Source organism: Zootoca vivipara, chromosome Z2 (assembly GCF_965207765.1).
Source record: "Zootoca vivipara chromosome Z2, rZooViv2.hap1.1, whole genome shotgun sequence".
Lineage (NCBI taxonomy): Eukaryota > Metazoa > Chordata > Lepidosauria > Squamata > Lacertidae > Zootoca > Zootoca vivipara.
The window spans coordinates 26,543,324-26,564,660 of NC_142585.1; the positions used below are offsets into that span (position 1 = coordinate 26,543,324).

The 21,337-nt window shown below is 43.0% G+C and overlaps 1 protein-coding gene across 1 annotated transcript in view; it reads right to left on the bottom strand.

Annotated features, from left to right (window-relative positions):
* TRPC5 (transient receptor potential cation channel subfamily C member 5) overlaps positions 1 to 21,337 on the bottom strand; it is a 166,633-nt gene that overhangs the window by 103,850 nt on the left and 41,446 nt on the right. Inside the window, exon 2 of the mRNA XM_035112475.3 lies at positions 18,754 to 19,152. Coding sequence (XP_034968366.1) covers positions 18,754 to 19,131 — 378 coding nt within the window. The 5' untranslated portion in view covers positions 19,132 to 19,152. The remainder of the gene's footprint in view (positions 1 to 18,753; positions 19,153 to 21,337) is intronic.

Genomic DNA, 21,337 nt, shown 5'->3' on the forward strand with positions numbered 1-21,337 from the left:
GAGTTAGACAAAGTGGCTATAAACAGGGAGTGGCTAGATCACTAGCCAAATAATACCCTCTCGTGGTTTAAAGTAACACATGCATTAGCCAGAAGTTCAGGAGAAGTAAATGTATTTGCTTTTCTACAACAGTCTTAAGACTTATGGTATCATAAAAGCAAAGATTTGGAAGGGATCACAGTGATCATCTAATTCAACCTGGTGCTCACTGCAGTGAAGATGAACGGTGCATTATGTACAGCATCAAAGACAGATGGACATCCAGGCTTTGCTTAAATATTACCAGTCTGTTCCACAGCTGAACATCTACCATTATAATTTTTCTCCAGATACTTAGTTGAAATATGTTTCCTTACAATCTCTACCCATTGGTTTTGCACTGTCATCTGAAGCAACCAAGGACAGTTATTGTATAGGAACACACTTTTGTATAACACTACACTTTTAAAGCACATTACTTCTTCCCCAAAAATCTTGGAAACTGTACTTTCTTAAGGGTGCTAAGAACTGTAGCTCAGTATCAAACAATGAAGGAATACATGGAGTAGAACCTCATCAAGCACAACTCTGTATATGAAATAAGAGTATATTGTACAGCAAATATCTCAATGTAACACGTACGATAACTCAAAATAATGCAAGCTTTAAGAATATAAAGACAGTCTCAGATCAATCTTGAAGAGATATATACAGTCTTACAGATTACTATTCGGTGGCATGTATTTCAGTGAAGCTGATTCTCACCAAATATGCCCAGGATTGCAACTTGAAAATTGTGCAGATGCTGCAGAGTTGGGCTGTGAGCAACAGTCTCTTGGGAGTAATAATGAGTTGAGCACCAGCAAGAACTGTAAAATAGGTCAGTGGTCAGAACAGATGAGCAATTAAGATCAGAGGGTAAGCCACAATTCAGAACCAAACAGCATGACTAGAGACATGAGGCATGCTAGAGTAGGGGTGGGGAAACGTCTTCAGACTGAGAGTCACATTCTGCTCTCAGCAACCTTCTGGAGGCCAAGTGCCTGTGGTTGACAGAGGCAGAGACAAAAGTAGGTGGAGCAATGAATATAAATTTCACCTTTGTTCAATAGGGTAGTTTCTAAACACACACACACACACACACACACACACACACACACACACACACCCTCTATCCCTCATCCTAGTAACCAAGAAGGATTACTGGAGTTCAAGTTCTGCTAGATCAGGCCAATGGCCCATTCAGTCCAACATCCCATTCTTACAGTGGACAATCATATGTGCATGGGAAGCCTGCAAGCAGGCCCTACATGCAACAGCACTCTCCCCACCTGTGACTCTCAGCAACTATGATTCAGATGCATACTGCAAAAGTGACTCCCCATCATCAGCACACAATCACACCGACTCTATACATCTACTTCTCATGTCAGGTGGGGTAGCCAATGGGTCTCAAACCCTCATGCAAAGATAGACTCAGATTGAGTAGTGGGTCCAACAATCAAGGAGGCAGTTTCTGCACATGCTGTAGAGGGAAGTGAGGGGCAAATGGGGCTTATCAACCTGGGAAGGTAGCCCGTCTAGAAGGAAAATTCTGACCCTAAACCTCAACTGTCTTTTGGGATATCTTCATGAGAAAAAAGGCTAAACTCTGGAGTAGAGTCCTCAAGACAGCTTGTACTCTTCCACCCAGCAACTCCTGCAGCAAAGCTGGTGTCAAATGTATTGCTAGAGGAAGGCTAAGATGTAAGAGGAAGCCCTTTATAATATCATCCCTGCACCTACTGATAACAAGGTGAGTCTGGGTAGGTGGAGTCATTCCAGAAGGTTCTTTACTTTCTGAGGTAAACGGAAGCCTGCCTTCTGCACTTCAGTTGTTCACTACAAGACGCAGCCCAAAACTAATTCCAACAGCTGTTGGTGGGATGGTAGTTTTTTAACTTCTGGCATCTGGCTTATCTGTCGTATTCCAAACCTGAACTGCTGCACGATGTTAGTCTCCACCCATTTTTCTAGCAGCAACCCTTTCCCTGAAAATAGTGTCAGCCTCCCCCAGCCCCAGTGAACATAGAGGCTCCATTTCCTGTCTCAGGAGACTGGGACACCTGGTTTGTTTTGAAAATCTAGCCAAAAGCTCGCCTGGCCTCATTTCTGTCAGTTTGCATTTTTTGGTGATGTGTAAAGATCTTTCCTATTGATTGAGGAGGGTTCTGGAAGCTTCTCTGTGTGATGCAAGCTGGTGCAAGCTGGAGATTTCTAGCTGACAAGCAAGTTTCTATTCTGCCTAGAAACAAGCAGAAGGTTACTGATGTTTTGGGTTATTCCTTCAGAGAAGCTGAACAGCTGGTTTAAACTGGTTCTGTTATCTCTTTCACTCAGGGTTATGCTGACTATAATAATAGGCCAGATGAAGCCTGAGTTTCACTTTCTTTCTGTCTTTCCTTCTGGTGTGTTCTGTACATAGTATCCTTTGTGTTAAAGTTTTAGTCTTATTATAAGTTATTGTAAGTTTAGGTTATGTCTGCTGCAATTGGATTTCTCATGGACAGTGCCAATCCTGAATGTATGGATTTGTGACCATTATGCTCATTTACCTTCAGTAGCAGTAGTAAACTCTGCTGGATGAAATACAATTGCCTCTGGTCTATTTGAGGGGGGGGGGCGGAATCCTGCAATGTGCTTAAGTTTTCACTCTTAACTATACAGTACGTTGGAGTTCTGCTTTGGATCAATATGAGCAGAATTCTTGAGCAGAATTTCCTGGGGGGGAGCCTTTCAGAAACATTGTTGGTACTGATAATAAAGGGGGTGAAACAGCCTATAAATGTTTAATATTGATGAACATGTGATGTCTCTCATCAAAAAGCCACAAAATAGAATGTATGTGCTTTGTTGTAGCTTTTTTAAAAAAACCTTATTTGTTTTTGCTCGTTATGATGTTAACAGCTATTTAAATGCTGGGAATTTGCATTTTGCTGGTAAGAATGACTAAAGAACCAACAGTACATTTAAATAAATATAAAAAGACTGGAAATTAATCTTCCTAAAGAGCTTACTCACTCAGATTCCCTTAATGCTTTCCATAGCTGTATTTTACACAATGTACATTTTACAGATAAGCGGCTTTTAAATTGAAAAACATGCTCAATAAAGCAATTTTATGAGTACCAGTGGTAATCATTAATATGTATCCAATTGGGCAGAAGTTTTACTCAGCTTTCTTAAGGAATTGTTTTATTCTGGGCAGGGGAAGAAAGTTCAGTTCCTTAAAGCCATTTCCATTTCTCTGACCTACATACCCCAGTAAGGGCCAATCTACAGAATTCGTGGTGAAAAGACGGGAAATATAATTGTGGTTTATTCACTACAAAGTGATGGGAGGTTTTGTACGGGGGGGGGGGGGGCAATCAAAATAAAGGCTGCAGTGTTTGGGACTTCTTGGTTTAGAGAAGAGGTGAGTAAGAGGCAACATGATAAGAGGTCTATAAAATTATGCATGGCACTGGGGCTCTTTTTCAGCCAGAACCTACTAGAACTCAGTTCTGGCCGCTCTCAGGTGGGTGCCATTGCCAGTATTAAGAGAACAAGGGAGGCATTCATGGTGAGTTCCAGCACCTCTATTTCTAGAAAAATAGTGCTGCATGGCACAGAGAAAGTGGTAGAGAAAAGGTGGGGCTTTTTTGACACCCTGCTAGTGGAATAGTCTCATTGACTTGCTTCATTGATTTTTTTCTTGCCAAGTGTAGACAGTTTTATGCTTCCAAAGTTTAAATGCTTTATTTTATGCTATTATGCTATTCCTGCATGTTGCTATTTTACTCTTTTCCATGTGTTTTACATCATTTGTATACTAATGATTTAGTGTTTATATGCTGAAGTTCAAGTTCAAGTTCAATAGCTCTCTCTCTCTCTCTCTCTCTCTCTCTCTCTCTCTCTCTCTCTCTCTCTCTCTCTCTCTCTCTTGCCTTTTGGAGTTGGCCAGCTGTCCACTGCTGGGTCCTGATCTATGTTCTTGCCCATCCCTGATCTATGGAGAAATCCCGTACTCCAGAAGAGGGGAATCAGCCTATGGACCAAGGCCAGTCAATGTAGACAATGTTAATCCCTTCCCATTGAATCAAATGAAAAAAAAAATTAAAAAACAGTGTGTGGTAGTGATTGGAGCATTGGACCTGAAAAATTAAGCATCAAATCCCAATACATCTGTGAAACTTACTGGGTGGCTTTGGGCCACTCACCATCTCCCAGCCCAACCTACCTATGATGGGGAGAATCACAGAAATCACTTTGAGCTTAAGCGTAGTGCTAACACCAAGGTTGCATATTCGATCTCCGTATGGGACAGCTGCAGGGGGTTGAACTAGATGATCCTCAGAGTCCCTTCCAACTCTACAATTCTAGGTGACATCTCTTTGACACAGGAAACGAAGTCTCTTCTGAAATGGGGCAGCTCTTATGTACAAATGTATTAAAATCATTTTAAAAAATTAAAAGATATACGATAAACTATTAAGACATTTTTGAAGTCTACCAATACACTTCCAAACAGTCAATCTCAGTTCTACCCAGCATGTTCAATGATGGGAGATGAGGGCAGTGCCAAGGGTCGCCACTGAATTGACTACACATTGCAGATCTGCATTTTATAATCTTCTTGCACTGACCCCTTGTGGCAGGTCTTATTCTGAGGTCTCTTGCCTATCTACTAAGATCAGCAGGTGAACCTCCACAGAAGGGGTGTGGAGCTGAATCTGGCCCTCCAGGCCTCTATATCTGGTGGTCCCTGGACTCCCCCTAGGCCATAGCCTGCTTCACAAGGTTTTTGCCAGGCTGGAATGTGTCCTTGAACTCTGATGGTGCCTTTTGCTTGCCTAGATGAAGGACAGAGAGGAGGTGTAGAATCCAGCCTATTAAGTAAAAGTTACATTCATATGCACTTTGATCTCATCTGCCTAATAATAATAATAATAATAATAATAATAATAATAATAATAATAATTTATTATTTATAACCCACCCATCTGGCTGGGTTTCCCCAACCACTATGGTTGAGATTCAATGGCTGTTAAAGAAGCTACCATCAGAAGATCAAAGGGCATTCAGTTTTCTTTAGTTACCCACTCAACAGGTATTACAAACTTAGTTGCACTTATTGTGGCTGTGGCCCAAAGAATAGAGATGCATCTGTCTATATTTCAGGGTTGGGGATCCTCCAAGGCTGTCTATCTGGCCTTCAGGACTCTCCCCAGGTCACACTCTTCATCTGGCTCTGCTTTGTATCATTTGCCTGGATGGAATGTCTGACCATGACTTTTGCTTGCCCGGATGGAGGATAAAGATGGGCGAGTGAGCATCTGTAGAAACCTGTCCACTGTACAAAGGGGAAAATACATACATTCATTGCTCCACCCACTTTTGCCTTTGGCTCCACCCACTTCTTGCATGTGGCCCCCAGAAGACAGTCATGAAGGAGGTCGTAAAGGTTTGCCCTCCTCTGGTCTACAGCATCTTCCTACATTTTCTGCTGACAGCTAAAAATAAATAATCAAAAGCTGTCCCTGATGCCATATGAAATATTGCTGTAATAAATGTTTGATGTTGCTGCTTAGGTGTATGCTATAAATTGCTGCTGGCACAGCTTGCCCTTCCAGTACTTGTGATGATTACTTTTTGAAGTTTTGATATTATTTCATGCTTGCAAAGCACTAAGCTGCTTAGAACTCATTTTTGTATGAGCAGAACACTGATAAACTGTATTAAAAAATTAAACAACCCATGCCAAATATTTGCTCATTTCTGCAGCGTACTAATAATTGAAGGCAATGTATGTTAATCCCTACATTATATTAACTAATAACTAACACTGCATTAATCATTGATTATTTTACATGATATTGCATTATATACACATTTATATAAATTATAAATACTATATGATTATATCAGGAATGGGGGCCAAATATTTATCTCCTCTGCCTGCTGTCAGCCAACACAGACCAGTGGAACTACCTACCTGTCAATCATCTAATAATGTCATTGATGGTGTTAGGTGATTGACACCTGTCAACATTCAAAGTAGGACACTGTGGAGCAGCTTTCTTTGAAGACTTGCTCCCATCTCCAGTCAAAGAGGCTCCCTTAACCAATCATCAGTTGATGGTGGGTAAGAGGGAGCCAATTTGAAGTCTCTGCAGAGGTGAAAATGCTCTGAAACCTGCAGCATTTCCCCCTCTGCAGAAAAAGCAGTTTGTATTCAAAGCACTGGGGAAACTGTTCTGAATGCACACTGATTCTTTTAGAAAGTAAAAAAAATGTTCATTTAAGAAATGTAGCTTTTTCTTCTTCATTCCACATGAACTTGCAAAGCTCCTTCTGTAGTGCTTCCTAAACTTACGTGCTTTGCCCCTGGGAATCCTTAGCCCAGGGTTGCCAAGTTCTTTTTGCAGCACTTTCCAAATGCCTGATCAAGCCCCATCCTTACCTGCCCCACACCTGACATAATTTATCATGTCAGGTGTAGGACAAAGCTGGATGTCGCTTGACCAAAACTGTGAGGCGGCAGAGGTTCCCTAAACCTGATTGATACCTATTTATTTTCTGAATATTTTTATTGCATTTTAATAACAACAAACAGGTTTCAGAAAAAATGAAATAAAGAAAAAAATACCTTAAAATAAAGGTTGTCACAACTGCCAATAAAGAGTCAATAATAAAACATACCAAGAGGGGAAGGATGTGCCGTCTATAATTAGAAATGATTCCATGTTCTAAATTAAAACTTGCAAATTTGTAGTTCAAAAAAGATTTTTTTAAAAAATAACCTTGGGCTGGACTAAACCCAGACACCCTCAAAGATCCCTGGTACTTAATGCTCTTGAACCAAACTGTTTGTGTGTATAAAATGAAATCAGAACAAATGAAAAATAAGCAACTTCAAGCACTTTGGCCCCTGGACACTATTAGCTGAGGCAAGATTCCCCCCCCCCTTGCCCCACAACCCGAAGGGCTCTTTGCCAAATCTTGGAATACCAATAATCCAGATTATTGGCAGCAAAAGCCTTCTAAAACTTGGCAACTGTTGCACACGTCACTGTCAAAAAATGCAAAATCAGTTCCTCATTGATAATTTATATTAATTCTTACATAAGAGGTGTGTGGAAGGAAAGTCGAGCACCTTTGCTTTGTCCCCATTCTCTGCAGTACCCTAACTAAATGAAATACAGAGTTAGAGAAGATGCGTTTCCCTTGCCCCACTTTTTACAGGCATAGGCCTACACTTTAAAACTCCATGTCCGAGTGACGAACAGCAATCCAGGTTTTCTGCATATTGCTCCAATTCTCTCCAGTTCAGAGGTAAAGAGCGAGTTTTTGCAGAGAAATCTCAGGAGCAAAGAAAGAAAGAAAGAAAGAAAGAAAGAAAGAAAGAAAGAAAGAAAGAAAGAAAGAAAGAAAATCACTTGGACATGAAGCTTTAAAGTATGGACTGTGCCTGGAAAGCACAGAGGAAAGGTAAATGTGGACAAACCCTAAATAATCCTACACAGCATTTATACAGCACTAGCATTATCTGAGTTATCTTTGCAACAAGCCTGTAAGGTAGGTCAGTGTTATTATCCCATGGGGCGGGGACAAAGGGCAGGTGTAACTGATTTGGCAAGCTAAGATCATGTCACTGGTAAGATCTGAACCAGGAATTTCTTAGTTCATAGCTACTGTTAACTGGCACTGTCCAGATCCAATAAAATAGCTCTGCACAAGCTGTGACTCACCCAATTAATCACAGCCTATCAGACACTTACTGTGGCCTACCACAGAGTCGTCTGCGACTGGACCTAATGGTCAACGCTCTCTTAACTTACGGTATCTTTGCTCTCCTAACTTATCTCACACTTGATGAGTTGTGCTTCCTGGCTGCATCGGTGATGATTAAATTAGGTGATCTTCTATATTTTTTTCCTGTTGGCTTAATGGGATGAAATACATTTCCAGGGCAGCGTTTAGTGACAACAGCCTATCATTATATGTAGCCATGAGTTATTACTGCATCAATTTTTTTTTAAATGAAGTTGGCATGGCTGTTTGGAAACTGAGCGGTAGCAACCAGGCTAACTCTCTCTCTCCTTCTCTCTCCCCCCCCCATGCCTCTTCATAAGAGCATAAGAAGAGTCTGCTGGATGTAATGCTATTAAGGATCTGGACCCCACAGAGCTGCAGTTTCTTGTGAAGAACGATTGATTGTTATCACCTTGGGAGGTGAACAGAGGCCACCTAACAACTCACAGCACTCTTTACAAACTACAGCTCCCATAGTTTGGGGAGCCATCACTGCTTAAAATAGTATCATAGTGCTTTAACAGTATGGTGTGAATGTGGCCTAATACAGGGCTATTAATTTCAGTGGGTCCACTGTGAGTACAGCATAGTACAGAATACAATTTGTTAAAAACTTTAGTCACATATTCTTATAGCTAATAATGCCAAGGGTCTTCTTCATCTGGCATTGAAGAAGCTTAGGAGGGAGAAGCAGACACAGACAGACACCTTTGTGGAATATTCTTGTAGAAGACGGATGGATTCACTTTCAATACAAATAAGCTTATTTGAAGCTAAAGGTCGGGTTTTAGTTACCCAGCACTACTGACTGAATGGAAGCCCTCCTTTTAATAAGTGCTAGAGGATTATCTGCAATAAGGCTGCCAAAGTTCACCTTTTGATTCCCTGTAGTACCCTTTGCAAAACAAACATCCTCCCTCCATTTATCTTGGAACTGTGCATCCTCTAGACCGGATCATACATGGACAGGCCTCTCTACTGAGCTCCAGATGACACACTCAAGGGGCCTATTGACCTTTGAAGCAAAATTCAAGCACGCGCACGCACACACATAAATGATATTGGAAAGAATTTCATTCTTGTTTTTGGTATTTTCTGAAGGAGACACTCTGCTTATCCAAGACCCATCTGTGAGCCAAATATTAATTTGCAGCCATCTGCCATGGGCAAGTTGCTGCTGATGACAGATAAAAGGATGCTGATAGCACCGCCATGAAGACATTTGCTATCAGCTGAAATTAACGTGAGCTAGAAAAGACTCTGTGGCTTAAAGCGGGGGGTGGGGGTGGATAACTTAAAATTCAAGTAGTAGTTGTCGGAGGCAGCATGCTTCTTAAATACCACTTGCTATGAATCCAAGTGTTGAGAGTGCTGTCTATGGCAGGTTCAGCAACTGGCAAACTAGAAACTATATCTGGCCACTCAAGGGATACCACCCAGATCTCTCACTGCCTCGTTGCTGGCCTTCCAATTAGGAAGTATAGGAACCTGCTGGGATAGATCATGAGTTTATCCAGAGCAATATTTGCTACACAAGTGGGCAGTGCTTCTCCAGGGCTTCAGTTTTCCCTAGGCATACCTGGAAATGCTAGGGATTGAACCTTGGACCTCTGGCCCCACCCCTGTGTGTACAAACTAGCCTGCTGTGCAAATATACAAGTTGGATTCTTTGCTCCACCTGCTTTTGCCTAGAAAGTAATGTGGCTCATGGCCTGAAAAAATATTATCCTCTCCTGCAGTATAAGATTGTTCTATAAATTACGGTAGGTATGTGCAGAAAGTTGGTGAACACTGGCCAACTTCAAAGGCAGAAGAAGTAAGAGTATGAGCTTCAGCGTTTATACACTAAAACATTAGCATGCAAACTACGTGAAGCAGCTGGAAAAGCAGGACTAAAAAGAGTAAATTGCAGGAATAAAATAACATAAGCCCTTTAAAGCTTGGTATGATGAAACTGTCTATACTTGGCAGCAACAATCCAATCAAGTAAGTGCCAGGAAAACACTTTTAGGAAGAATATTCCACAAGCAGGGGAAAAGCCCCACCGATAGTAGCAATCCACCTGCCCTCAAAAAGTGACCATGCTTGAAGCAGGTCCATGTAGGAAGCTGCCTTATACCAAGTTGGACTATTTGTCCATCTAGCTCAGTATTGTCCATACTAACTGGCAGCCGTTCTCCATGGTTTCAAACAGGGAACATTCCCAGCCCAAACTGGAGATGCCAGGGATTGAACCTGAGACCTCTGGCATTTGAAACATGTTCTCTACCACTGAGTCACAGCCCTTCCCATGAGAGATGAGAGAGAGGTGGCTAGGACTCAAAAGTTGAAGTCCTCCCCACTATTCACAGAGTCCTCTCCACTATTCACAGAAGATAGACATATTCTCATTGTGTGCTAGACTTACCTTTCTTCCACTCTTTCAAGGCAAAGGTCTGCACTTAAAAGTGCCATGTCTGAGCACTTGTGTAGCTTTTTGTGACCCAAGCTTTCCCTGTGGAAACACACTCTTAAGTGCTCAATCAGAGCAAACATCAATTTTGGTTTTCTGTGTGTTGCTATTTGCTCCACACAGGTTTTCACAGGGGAAGCTCCAGAGCTTGTGTCTCCAGCTGTTTTTGGACTACAGTTCCCATCATCCCTGCACCTGCTTGCCAGGGTTGATGGGAGTTGTAGACCAAAAGCAACTGGAGACCCAAGTTTGGGGCACACTGCTCCAGGGCACCCAGAACTTTAAATCGCAGTCCATGTCTGGAAAGAGCAGAAGAAAGGTAACTGCGGGTAAGCCCTAACTCATTATTGTCCACCCTGACTGACATATGTTCTCCTAGGTTTCAGGCAGAAGCCTCTCCCAGCCCTACTTGGAGATGTTGCACCTGGGACCTTGTGCACGAGGATATTGGAAATTAAAAGTCCCCTCTCCAAAAAAGAAATCTACCATAATGTGAGCCCTGAGGACATTTTTGATGAAGAACCCCTGGAGCTCTCCTCAAATGGCCTTTTGTTCACTCATGGAGCTTCAGATACAAACAAAATTTCTTCTTCCTTTTCTTGTCAAGCACCTCTAATTCAAGCAAAGTGGTGCGCCAGGTTGTTATAGTTACTCTCATGTGAATCATAGCTATTGCAGCAACTTTTTCAGAGAACTGCGTTCAATGTGCCCAAGTGGCAACATGGTACAAAAACAATCGTAACATGTTTGGACGAGTTGCCTCAAGCACCAGAGTCACCAAGTTTATCTCTCAGTTTCATGTTTTTCCCAATTTTAATATCAGTTCTCCACATTTCCACACCAGTTTAAATCCTCTCCTGCAAAAAAATCATCATGAAAATTCACCAGCGTTTTAGCCCTGATTTCTCCTAACTTACACATTTTTGTATGCAATTTCCAGTAATATAATGCATTTATAATACATGAAACTGCTGGATGGGGTTATCTGGAGGTTTGGAGTATGTTGTCAGTGGTATGCTGATGACACTCAGCTCTATTTCTCCTTTAGAACTGCAGGTGAGACAGTCAATGTCCTCCACCATTGTCTTGCCTCAGTAATGGACTGGATGAGAGCCAACAAACTGAAGCTCAGTCCAGATAAGACTGAGGCACTGTTTGTGGGTGGTTCCCTAGACCAGATGGGTGGGAAGTTGCTTACCCTAGATGGGGTTACACTTCCTCTGAAGGAACAGATTTGTAGCGGGGGGGGGGTCCTCCTGGATCCTTTGCTGTCGCTCAAGGCTCAAGTGGCCTCAGTGGTCCAGAGCTTCCATCAGCTTCAGCTGGTGGCTCAGCTACACCCCTATCTGGGTAGGGATAGCCTAACTACAGTACTGTTGTCTATGCTCTGGTAACCTCAAGGTTAGATTATATTATATGTAGGACTGCCTCTGAAGAAGGTTCAGAAACTTCAGCTAGTGCAGAATTCAATGTCCAGGTTGCTCACTGGAGCAGGACAGTTTGAGCATATTACACTGATCCTGGTCCAATTGCACTGGCTACCAATTAGTTTCCGGGCCCAATTCAAAATGCTGGTTTTGACCTATAAAACCTTAAACAGCTCAGAAGCTCAATAACTCAAGGACTGTCTCTTTCCATATGAACCTACCTGGACCCTGAGATCATCTTCTTAGGACCTTCTTTGTATGCCTCCTCCTTGAGGTCTGGAGGGTGGCAACATGATAACGGGCCTTCTCTGCAGTGGCTCCCCATTTGTGGAATGCTCTCCCCAGGGAAGTTCGCCTGGTGCCTTCATTATACACCTTTAGGCACCAGGCAAAAGCGTTCCTTTTTAACCAGGCCTTTGGTTGATTTGATCAACATCCTATGCTCATTTACAATGTGGCTTTTTGGGGGGAGGGGTAGTTATTGGGTTGTTGTTTTTATTTGATTATGTCTTTTGTGGTTTTATATTTTGATTTTATTCTATGAACCGCCCTGAGACCTCTGGGTATAGGGCGGTATATAAATTTAATTAATAAAAAAATGTATGTTACTTTCATAAACACGTTGGTTTTTATGAAAACTTTACTCTAGTATACCCCCCTTTTTGCATGCAATACTTGGCTGGAGAACTGCATTGCAAAATTCAGGTAGAGGTGGAGAAGGTGGAGAAGACTTGATGGCCACATTTGACCACTGGGCCTGAGGTTCCCCACCCCTGGCTGAGTAAATTACAGCAAAAACCTAAGGCATCCTAGCAGTCATGGGACAGAGTGGAGCTCCCTCTATGCTCCCAGAGAAAGGAGTGAACAAGCAGGCAGGTGGGTCTGCCCTTGCTAATCACCCTGTTGTGGGAACGAATAACCTCTCTGCCAGAAGAAGAAGAAGAAGAAGAAGAAGAAGAAGAAGAAGAAGAAGAAGAAGAAGAAGAAGAAGAAGAAGAGTTTGGATATCCCGCTGTATCACTACCCTAAGGAGTCTCAAAGCAGCTAACATTCTCCTTTCCCTTCCTCCCCCACAACAAACACTCTGTGAGGTGAGTGGGGCTGAGAGACTTCAAAGAAGTGCGACTAGCCCAAGGTCACCCAGCAGCTGCATGTGGAGGAACGGAGACGCGGACCCGGTTCCCCAGATTATGAGTCTAACCACTACACCACACTGGCTCTCTAGAACCCAGACAGCAGCAATAAGGAAAGGTGGAATACAGATCGGGAGAGGCTTTGGATTCAAATCCTCCCATTTTCTGAACATTTTTTTCACAAGGGGTGGTGGTGGTGGTGGTGGTGGAATGCACCAGCCATGGAGGTGGCATGCTTATTTTCCTTCCCATGAGGGGAGGATTTAAATGGCCAAAAATAATAATAAGAGAAATGTATTCCCCTCCTTCTCATGAGCTTGGCTTTTGCAGCTTGGCTCCATGTTAGCTTCTCCCTCCCTCAGTCTCATATAATTGCTCTCCAAGTGTGAAGAAAGTGGACAGTGAGAAGTTTTTCTCCCTCTTGTAATACTAGAACTATCTCCTATGGGAGAGAGTTCCATAGTTTAATTGGGTTTTGTGGTGAAGCCCTTTTTTTAAAAAAAAAAAAACCCTCCCTGGATTTTTCAGTTCGTGAAGCTATCCCACATAACCTTGCAATACTTTACTCTGGTTCACAGCTGTGTGCTTTCACAGAGCCTGCAAGAGATGGCAATAACGATGAGTACCTACTGGGTGTGCAATCTGATTTTCCCTGCTACCAAGTCCTTGTTAGCATAAAGGAGACCTCAGACAGGCTGCACTGTGAGGTAGAAAGGTGTTGCTTTTGATATGTAACCTACTTCAAGGTTGTTATGATGAACTGGCACATGTTTCCTTTGCTTGTTTTGGATTATTTACTACAATTATCAAAATGTCACACACCACAGATCCTGTTAATGAAAAAGAAATGTGCCTTCTGTGTTTAAATAAAGTTAATCCTTCAGTTCTTTGGCACAAAAGTGAGCATGCTTCAGCTGATTCCAAGAAAGGAAACTACTGGTAATAATTTGGGGCAAAATGATGAGCAGGTTGATAGACAGAAGGGGCAGAAATTGGCAAGCATACATTTGCATCCCCTAGTCATGTTGTGCTCATGTAAGACACCCAATGTCCCTTCTCCCACATTTTTAGTCCCATTTGAAACTGGGGTGCATTTTGGCAATTGGGGAGCAGGATGTGGGGGACTTACATACATAATAAAATGCACTGACCTGAATGCAAACATTCCACAGATTATAGAATCATTAGATCACATAAGTGTAGAGATGGAAGAGATGGAAAGAGCCAGGTCCCTGCAATGCACTCCACTCAAACCCCTAGCAATGCAGAAACACAGCTAAAGCATCCCTGACAGATGACCATCCCAACCTCTGCTTAAAAACCTCCAAGGAAGGGTTGTTATTATTATTAAATAAATTTCCATAATGATCTTCATCAGAGGATCACAGGACAGTTTACAAAAAAAAAAAAAACATGAAAATACATAACATAAAATGAGACACTCTTCTTTTGAAGGATCCATCGTTGGGGGTAGGGATGAAGAAAGCTGTCAGCTCTGGTTCTCTCCATTTCTCATTTCCCACCTCCAATCTTAAGTTAACCTCCTTTTGCAATTATTATTATTTTTATAAAAAATCCTCATGAAAATTTGTCAGCATAACACACATTTTTGTATCAGTTTTGAGCAATATACAAATTTTCTGCAAAGCAATCTTCCCTAATAAATACATTTGTATGTTGTTTTCACTCATATATGCCTTTTTTGCACAATTTACCCTAGTATGTATACTTTTGTACACATTGGTTGGTGTGAGAACTGCCCCGCAACATTCTGAGAGGTGTGAATTTTGAAGGATAGCTGTGTTTGAGTTCTCATATAGTTCGAGAAGTGTAAATTAGATAGTTTCTCATTACAGCGCAAACAAAATCCAACTTCTCCCCCCACTCCTAAGTGTGATGATGGCTGCTCAGTCTCCTAGGCTTATCTTGCCAGTCTGATCACCACAGGGCTGGGGACAAATACTAGGTGGCTTCTGGGTGTCAGGAATATTGAATGATTTGGACAGTTTGACATTCACAAATTGTTCCCATTTGGAAGTGCCTAAGGGAACTGTGCTCCATAGGTTTAGACCTCAGATTTTAAATACTGTAACAACAACAATGTTGCATACTGGGGGGGGGGGTTAATATGTGAATGTGACTAATAGGTGTTTTGAGTCACATTATCACAAAGAGATAATGAGTGGTTTGGCTGTGACTCCTTTTCCAGCATTCAGTTATGTTGCAGGTTATTACCTAAAAGACCCAACATTGCTTCCCAGCTGTATCGTTCAATGCAGGGGCAGACTTCTGTAATCTTTTACAATTTGGGACCCTGTGCCCCAAATGGATCTTATTGATTATGTATCTTCTCAATTTTGTACCCCCTTGGCTCGATGCCCTAGGTGGGGGAACTGCCTACACCACCCTAAATCCATCACTGCTCAGTGACATTGTGGCTTGCACCAAACTTGTCATCTAGCCTGAGGGCCCTGACTACATGGACATCAGAAGCTGCCTTATACCAAGTCATAGAATCTTAGAATCATGGAGTTGGAAGGGACCCTGAGGATCATCTAGTCCAACCCCCTACAATGCAGGAATATACAGCTGTCCCATAAGGGGATCAAACCTGCATCACTGGCATTATCAGAACCATGCTCTAATCAACTGAGCTATCCAATACGCTTGGTCCATCCAGCTCATTGTTGTTATAGATCTAAGGGGTAAAAGGTAAAGGGACCCCTGACCATTAGGTCCAGTCACAGACAACTCTGGGGTTGCGACGCTCATCTTGCTTTATTGGCCAAGGGAGCCGACGTACAGATTCTGGGTCATGTGGCCAGCATGACTAAGCCGCTTCTGGCAAACCAGGAAACGCCGTTTACCTTGCCGCCGGAGCGGTACCTATTTATCTACTTGCACTTTGACGTGCTTTCAAACTGCTAGGTGGGCAGATTTAAGGGGTAGAGTCCCATAAATCCTGGAAATTAGTAAATTCTAGAATTCTGTTTATTTGGGATATGAAGGGAGAATGCAAGCTGAAGAGGAAGTCCTGGGCTAGCTTATGCAAAACAACCTGGCTGAGCTAGGGCCATCAAAGAACAACAGAGGGCCATTCGCAATACAAGAGAACCCCCTCCCCCCTGCCCTGAGGTGTGAACAGAGACAGGGGTTTGAAAGGTTGCCAGGGTAACTGTGTGCTTGAGGGAGTCTGGGAACAAAGGGTTTCTAGGTGGAAGAAACCTATCCATTCTTAAGGAAATCAGCCCTGAGTGCTCCCTGGAAGGACAGATCGTGAAGCTGAGGCTCCAATACTTTGGCCACCTCATGAGAAGAGAAGAATCCTTGGAAAAGACCCTGATGTTGGGAAAGATTGAGGGCACTAGGAGAAGGGGACGACAGAGGACAAGATGGTTGGACAGTGTTCTCGAAGCTACGAACATGAGTTTGACCAAACTGCGGGAGGCAGTGCAAGACAGGAGTGCCTGGCGTGCTCTGGTCCATGGGGTCACAAAGAGTCGGACACGACTAAACGACTAAACAACAACAACAACAACAGGTGGAAGAAAGAGGAGTAGGAAGAGCTGAGATTCATCTTGGGCAGGCTGGCTGAAGGCTGCCTGCGCTGCTGTGGGGTACAAGCCATGCTGTAAGATCTGGACTCCCTCCATGCTGACTGAAGGTGTAAATAAATGAATAAACCATATTTCTTAAAGCTACAACAGTCTCTGCACAGTGTCTTTCATTCTCCAAAGGGACACAAACCCCATGTGGGTGTCTGGGATCCCATGGGTTCATGCCACTGCTCAACATAGAGAAGGGCAGGCACCCAACTGTTGTAACAATATCAAGAGACTTAAACATGCTTCAGTCCATTTGCTTGTTCACATTTGTATGCCAGGCTCCCACCAACCTCTGCTGCAATTGCCTAGTTGTTGCAAGGAATCCTGATTTCTTCCCTGAAGGAAGTTATTCTGTGGTGAGGAAATGGCAGGTTTTCGGCACTTAAAATGTTGAGGAAATGCATTTCTCCCCAGGGCTGGCTCAAGGTATTTTGCTATCTAGCTGAGGAAAAAAATCACTGCACACACACCATTGTTGTAGTAAACCGGTAGGGTAGAGTGTGGGAGAAGGAAAGCGAGAATCATATAGAGGAATGGATCTTAAAAGCTTATGTGTTACTTACTAAAGCACATCTTCCTGCTCTGCTTTTGTAAAACACTGCATTAAATATTTACACATATCCATTTCCCCTACAAATACTACCTTTCAACAGTAAGTTGGATGATCTGCAACAGAATTGTAATTCAACTGGAAAAATAAAGCATTGTTATCTTCTTCTTTAAAAAATGTGAAGCCTAAATAAATGTGCCTCTTTCCATTTGGCTCTGCTTCTGTGCCAAACCTCTGGCATTAAAAAATGTAGCAGGTGACAGTTTCCTTTATACTTAGGTCCATGCCAGGAAAAGGCCTAACTTTCTGCAAGGCCAGCTGCTGGCACAGAGGCATGGTCTATAGGAGAAGGGATAGCCCTAAGCCTGTGGGAGTTTTCTTCTAACACATGTACAGTACTGCATTGTGAACAGTATTATTACGATCCAATCAAGCGGCTTGACACTGCAGTCTTAAGGCTAATCCACACTTCCACTTGTCCTATGCCTGGAAACATGGGTCTGAATGGTTTCCTTTCCTTTCCCTTAATAATGTTTTTATTGGTTTTCCACTTGCCTTGTGCTCTCCAGGCACTGGTCTGAGTGGTTTTCTGTTTGCCCTGCAACTTTCCCTAAGAAAACCTGCTCCTTAGCCCTGAATTGGAGCAAACATCAGTCCACTGAAAACCTGATTGATGTTTACTCCAGTTCAGAGGTAAAGAGAAGGTTTCCCAAGGGGAAAGCGGTGGGACAAGCAAAAGTCTGGGTGAGCCCTTAGGCAGCAAATACTAGGATGCTAAATTCCACTCCACTGCATGGGGGAGGGACACAGCTCGGTCGTAGACATCAGTGCTACATGAAGAAGGTTCCAGGTTCTTTGTGTATAGCACTCCACAAGAAAACTTTTGAGAAGCACTTTCAAAGTGCTGTGCGAGATATTGCTTTTAAATGGATTTTGCAAGGCCCAGCAGTTGGGAGATAGTGCTTTGAAAACGGGCTCAGCAAGGCTGGACTATCTTGCAGTGCCTCTGCAAGCTCTGTTTCAGCTAAGCCACCTTCATACTTCCTGTGCAATCTGCTACTGTATATGATATTAAATGAAGGACAGGGTGGGTGTGTTTTGGCCTAAATGGGGAAGGGGCTTGAAGGCCTGATTTGGTCCATGGACCAGAGGTTTCCCCACCTGTGGCCTAAGAAGAGTGTGATTCCACCCCCACCTAAAATTCTAATGCTGTCCTTTTTACATTACATCAGGAAAACCATCCCAGCTGTTGAACACTCCAGAAGCAGCCTCCCATGCTCCTCATTTGCTTTCACCTGGAAATGCTGTATCTGCAATACCTGAGAGTTGGACAGCTTTATTTCACATTAAAAGGAGGTACAGGAAGCCAGACAAATGTTTCACTAAAGAAAGTTAAAAGGAGATCCCTCAGCTTCAAGCCCTACATCCTTAAATCTATCATAAATTTAACCTCTCTCTACCTGGATTTTGGGACAATTTATTTTCCCCCCTCCCTCAAGAATAGTTGAAAACCGCTTGACTCAAAATATCCAGTGCTGATCCTAAATTCACTTAAACTAAGTAGAAACAACTGCCTTAATATTTGGGGAGAATTTCTTTCTCCACCCCAATAAAGCTGCAGAAAATTAAGGCTCCATTTTCACAAAGGAACAATATTTTCAGGAAACTGGTGTGATGGGTCTTGGCCCAGTTTTCATAGAATTATCTTAGGATTCTCCTCCATTCAATTTAGACAAACAATTGTATGCAGCATCTCTTTTCATTCTTGACATACCTGTTTCTCCCCACTTGGCTTTCTATAGTTCAGAAGAAGCTCCACAGCCCCCACCACTTCTTTCCTTATTGCATACAAGAGAGCATCACCCACGTAGACACTGTGGCTCAGTAGCATCTCCATAATCTCCAGGTTTTCATTCTCTATGGCTATTAAAAGTGCACTGCGTCCAAGAGGGTCCATGCAGTTAATGTTGATGTTGTAGTAGATTTCAGCCTCCTCCAAGGCATGCTTCACACTGGCATAATCCCCCTTTTCCACAGCATTGAGGTAGGCCTTCTCCTCCAATGACAGTTCTGCTTCTGCCCGCACAATCTGCAAGGGGATCCGGTCTCTGTAGGGCGAGTAGTTCACCTTTTTGTAGTACAGCTGAGCCATTGTTCATAGCAACTGGGTGACCTGGGAGGGGGGGAGAAAGAGAGCAGTTCTTTCAAAATTTGTTATTTGGGTATGATCTTGTGCAGGAACAAAGAGATCAGCATTATACTGAGTCAGACCATTGGTCCATCTAGCTCAATATCGCCTACAACTACCAGCCCTACCTGGAGATGTCAGGGATTGAATATGACATCAGATGCTTTACCACTGAGCTACAACTCAGTGTGTGTGTGTGCCCCATACTGCACATTCACCCCCTTGATTTGCAGTGGAAGAGGAGAGGGGAGGTTCTTCGTGTGTACAACTAATAATTCTGAGCCAGTGTGGTACATTGATTGAAGCAAGGGTAGCAAATCTGTGGCTCCCTAAAAATTGTTGGACCTCAAGTCCCACCAGCCCCTGACTAGCATGTCCAATGGTCAGGGAGGATGAGAGATGAAGTCCAACAGCATTGGAGAGTTAGAGGTTTCCCTTCACTGGGCTAGAGTTTGGGGCATCACTTGGGGGAACCCAAGTTAAAATTCCTGCTCAGCCACAAAACTAATAGGCATACAATTGGCCATAATTGACCATAGTAAGTCAGCACATTGGTACATATGCCCCAGTGCCACCAACTTTGACTGGCAGCACTCCCCAAGATCTCAGATAAAAGTCAAATGGAGATGCAAGGCATTGAATCTGGGACTCTCTGTGTGGCTAACTACTGTGACCCACCAGACATGGCTGGACTCCAGTCTCCATCAGCCACAGCATGGGCCAAGGTTCAGGAAGAATGGGAGCCATAGCCCCACAACAACATTTGGAGGTCTACAGGCTAGCCACCCCTCCTCTATTTACAGAACATGTGCCCTGCCACTGAGCTATGGGGCCATGCATACACCAACATGATATGATTAACATTATATTAACATAGACACTTATGTAACTATTTTAGCTGTTCCAGGGACCAGGTAGATGGTGATGGTGATGGTGGTGATGATGATGATGATGATGATTTAATAAGTCAAAAGCAGTAGTCAAAACCAGGCTCAGTAGCTTATTGGCAGCTGGTTTTTACATGAGAACAGCCCAGCTCTACTCCCAGAGGTACGATTCATTCTTGATGGAATGTCATCAAATCCTATTGCTTTTGGGTGATGGGCTCCTTTCTATTCAAAGTGCACTGTAGCAAGAAGACCCCCTGTGCTAGCCATCCCAGGATCCACAGGACTGTTGTTTCTAGAGATGACTAATGTAGAGTCCTGATCCAATCTGGCTCATTATATGCTCAGAACAAATCAAGTGAGCCCGACTTTGCAGTCAGAGTGCTGCAGACTCCCACTCCCATGATGAGTGTAATGTGGGTAAATTGTGCATAAGCCCAGTGCCTCTGGTTTTAGAGCAGCTGGGGCAGATCCTCCTCCTGAGCAAGCCAGATACAGGTGTAATGGGCACTAATGACTTCAGAGTTCCATGTTCTGGCACAGTCCGCCTCTAATGAGCAAACGTTTCTTCTGTTACTTTTTCCCAGAAGAACCGGATTTGACTTTTCCCCAGTGTGCTCTGTGTGACCTTGCAATCATTTTATTTGCATTCTGACACGTTTAATTATTTTTAGTGCAACCTTCTCTCTTTTCTCAATTTATAAATAAACCTGAAGATGGCTTGAGTGTACAAAAAAAAAGGAAAAGGAAAAGCTTCACTGGCTCCCCATGGCCTCCCTACTGAAATAAGCTCTTCCCTTGAGCAAAAAGCTGAAAATTGAATTTCAATTCTAAGTATCCATTAGGTCCCCTGGGGAATGAAAGGTCCCCAACCAACAAGCAAGATAGACTGTACAATGGAAGGAAGACGGGTGGAGGGAATAATTACCTCCAGGGAGTATTGAGTTAAGTCCTTAAGTACCATGGTTATTTCCTTTAAGTTGTGGCCAAACCAAATGGAATATCATACCGGTAGATCCTTCTAAACAAATCCAGCTGTGGCAAAGCAGAATTGCTCTTTGCTGGTGCCCTTGGAATATGCTTTCTCATTTTTGTTTTCCACTAGGTGGTAAGATAAGTGTTTGCAGGAAGAAATGACAGAGGAAAAATGGCTCTAGGGACACTGAAGTTGAGACCACTCTCTCACATTCATGCCACCAATGAGATCATTGTCACCAGTCAACATCTGAAATCAGATCAGTGTTCCATGTTATCACAATCCTGCACTGTATAAAGATAGTTGC